This window comes from Plasmopara halstedii (genome assembly GCF_900000015.1).
Source record: "Plasmopara halstedii genome assembly, contig: Scaffold_1454, whole genome shotgun sequence".
NCBI classification, from domain to species: domain Eukaryota; phylum Oomycota; class Peronosporomycetes; order Peronosporales; family Peronosporaceae; genus Plasmopara; species Plasmopara halstedii.
Window position 1 is genome coordinate 11162 of NW_020188368.1, and position 1362 is coordinate 12523.

Here is a 1362-nt window from a genome sequence, read left to right on the forward strand (position 1 = left end):
GGAGGGATTGCAGTTTTTGCGACATTGCGATGGAGTTCAGGTAATGACTTTGAACAGCTCGGTGTCGGACTCTTCAATCTCACCAAAGTACTTCTCGAGAAGGTCCGGATTGTCATGAAGAACGACGTTGCCTTCCAAGGAGTCACTGGAAAGCGCGGAACACAGCACGGACTTGATGAAGCGCGCGGTGCTAAAGCTGCACTCGCATTCTGCGCTGCTTGCCGGGATAGCCAGAACAAACGAGGCAAGCTTTGCGAGCAGTGGGAACTTGCTTGCCCTGGACTTCCAGTAGCCGAGAATGTCAAAGTACACGTAAGTGTCCTTGTCCTCATTGTTTGGAAACAGACAGCTTTCAAGCATTTCTTTGGTAGACAGCTTCTCTTCCAACTAGCATCGCAGCTTCTTTTCGAGCATGTCTTGCGTAGATTCGGCGGTGGGTCGATCTGCCGCACCCTCACCATCTCCCGTGCTTGTCCGTGGCGCAAACGATATGAAAGATGGCAGTCGCACACCTTCCATGGCCACCTCATCCAGCCCGGCCTCCGTCTCTTGGTGCAGCAGATTGGGAAATGCCGCAGCCATATTCCCCATGTGAGCCAGTGTCGCTGCACGTACGCCATCTTGGTCGGCTGCCACCACTTTGGAAAGCGGATGCAAAAGGTACGCAACCTCATGAATGAAATCGGGGACAAACTTGTTCGATATGTTTGCTTTCAATTTAGCAATCACCGCGCGCATATTGTGCTTCGTTGCCGCAGGTGCAAATTTAATATCATTATGTTTTTGGGGCAGTTGGGACTTAAAGTAAGAGACAAGATGCAGAGTCGGGCGGTCACGAATCTGCAGCAAGTCAATTGCTCTTGAACACCCCCATGACACCAGCGCTAGCACATAGTCCCACGACGTACCCCGCGTAGCTCCCTGGCTGAGCTGCTCAAGCAATGCAATGCGCTCCTCATCGTGTTGAGAGTGAAGAAACGCCTCAATCTCGCTGCGATTGCGCAATATGCTCTCTAGCATCGACAAATGGCTGTTCCAGCGGACATCAATTGCAGACTGCAAGATCGAGGGGAGTACAGCAGCTTGTCCACACTTTCGAAAGTATGTAACTAAATCGGACGCACTTACAAATATGGTGGGGATGTGGGCTGAGACACCACTATCCTTGTGCACAAACGTGTCTTTCAGCACAGTCTGCAGTCTGTGGCAGGCGCAGCGCAGCCCGTTGAAGCAAGAAAGCATCGCGGATTCAGAATCACTGGTGAAGATGGCTCTGATATCGGCCCCTGGCATTTTGAAACGGTCCCGAAAGAGCCCACAAAACTGATTCTCGATGTTAGCGGCGCTATGCGTAGCAGTGGG

The 1362-nt window shown here is 51.9% G+C and overlaps 1 protein-coding gene across 1 annotated transcript; it reads right to left on the bottom strand.

Annotated features, from left to right (window-relative positions):
• Positions 1 to 36: 36 nt before the first annotated feature.
• PHALS_01355 (Tam3-transposase (Ac family)) lies at positions 37 to 1293 on the bottom strand (the record flags this gene model as incomplete). The annotated part of the gene is made up of 2 exons (XM_024715729.1): positions 37 to 380; positions 453 to 1293. 2 exons carry the CDS (start codon positions 1291 to 1293, stop codon positions 37 to 39), a joined length of 1185 nt encoding a protein of 394 aa, XP_024581398.1.
• Positions 1294 to 1362: the final 69 nt, after the last annotated feature.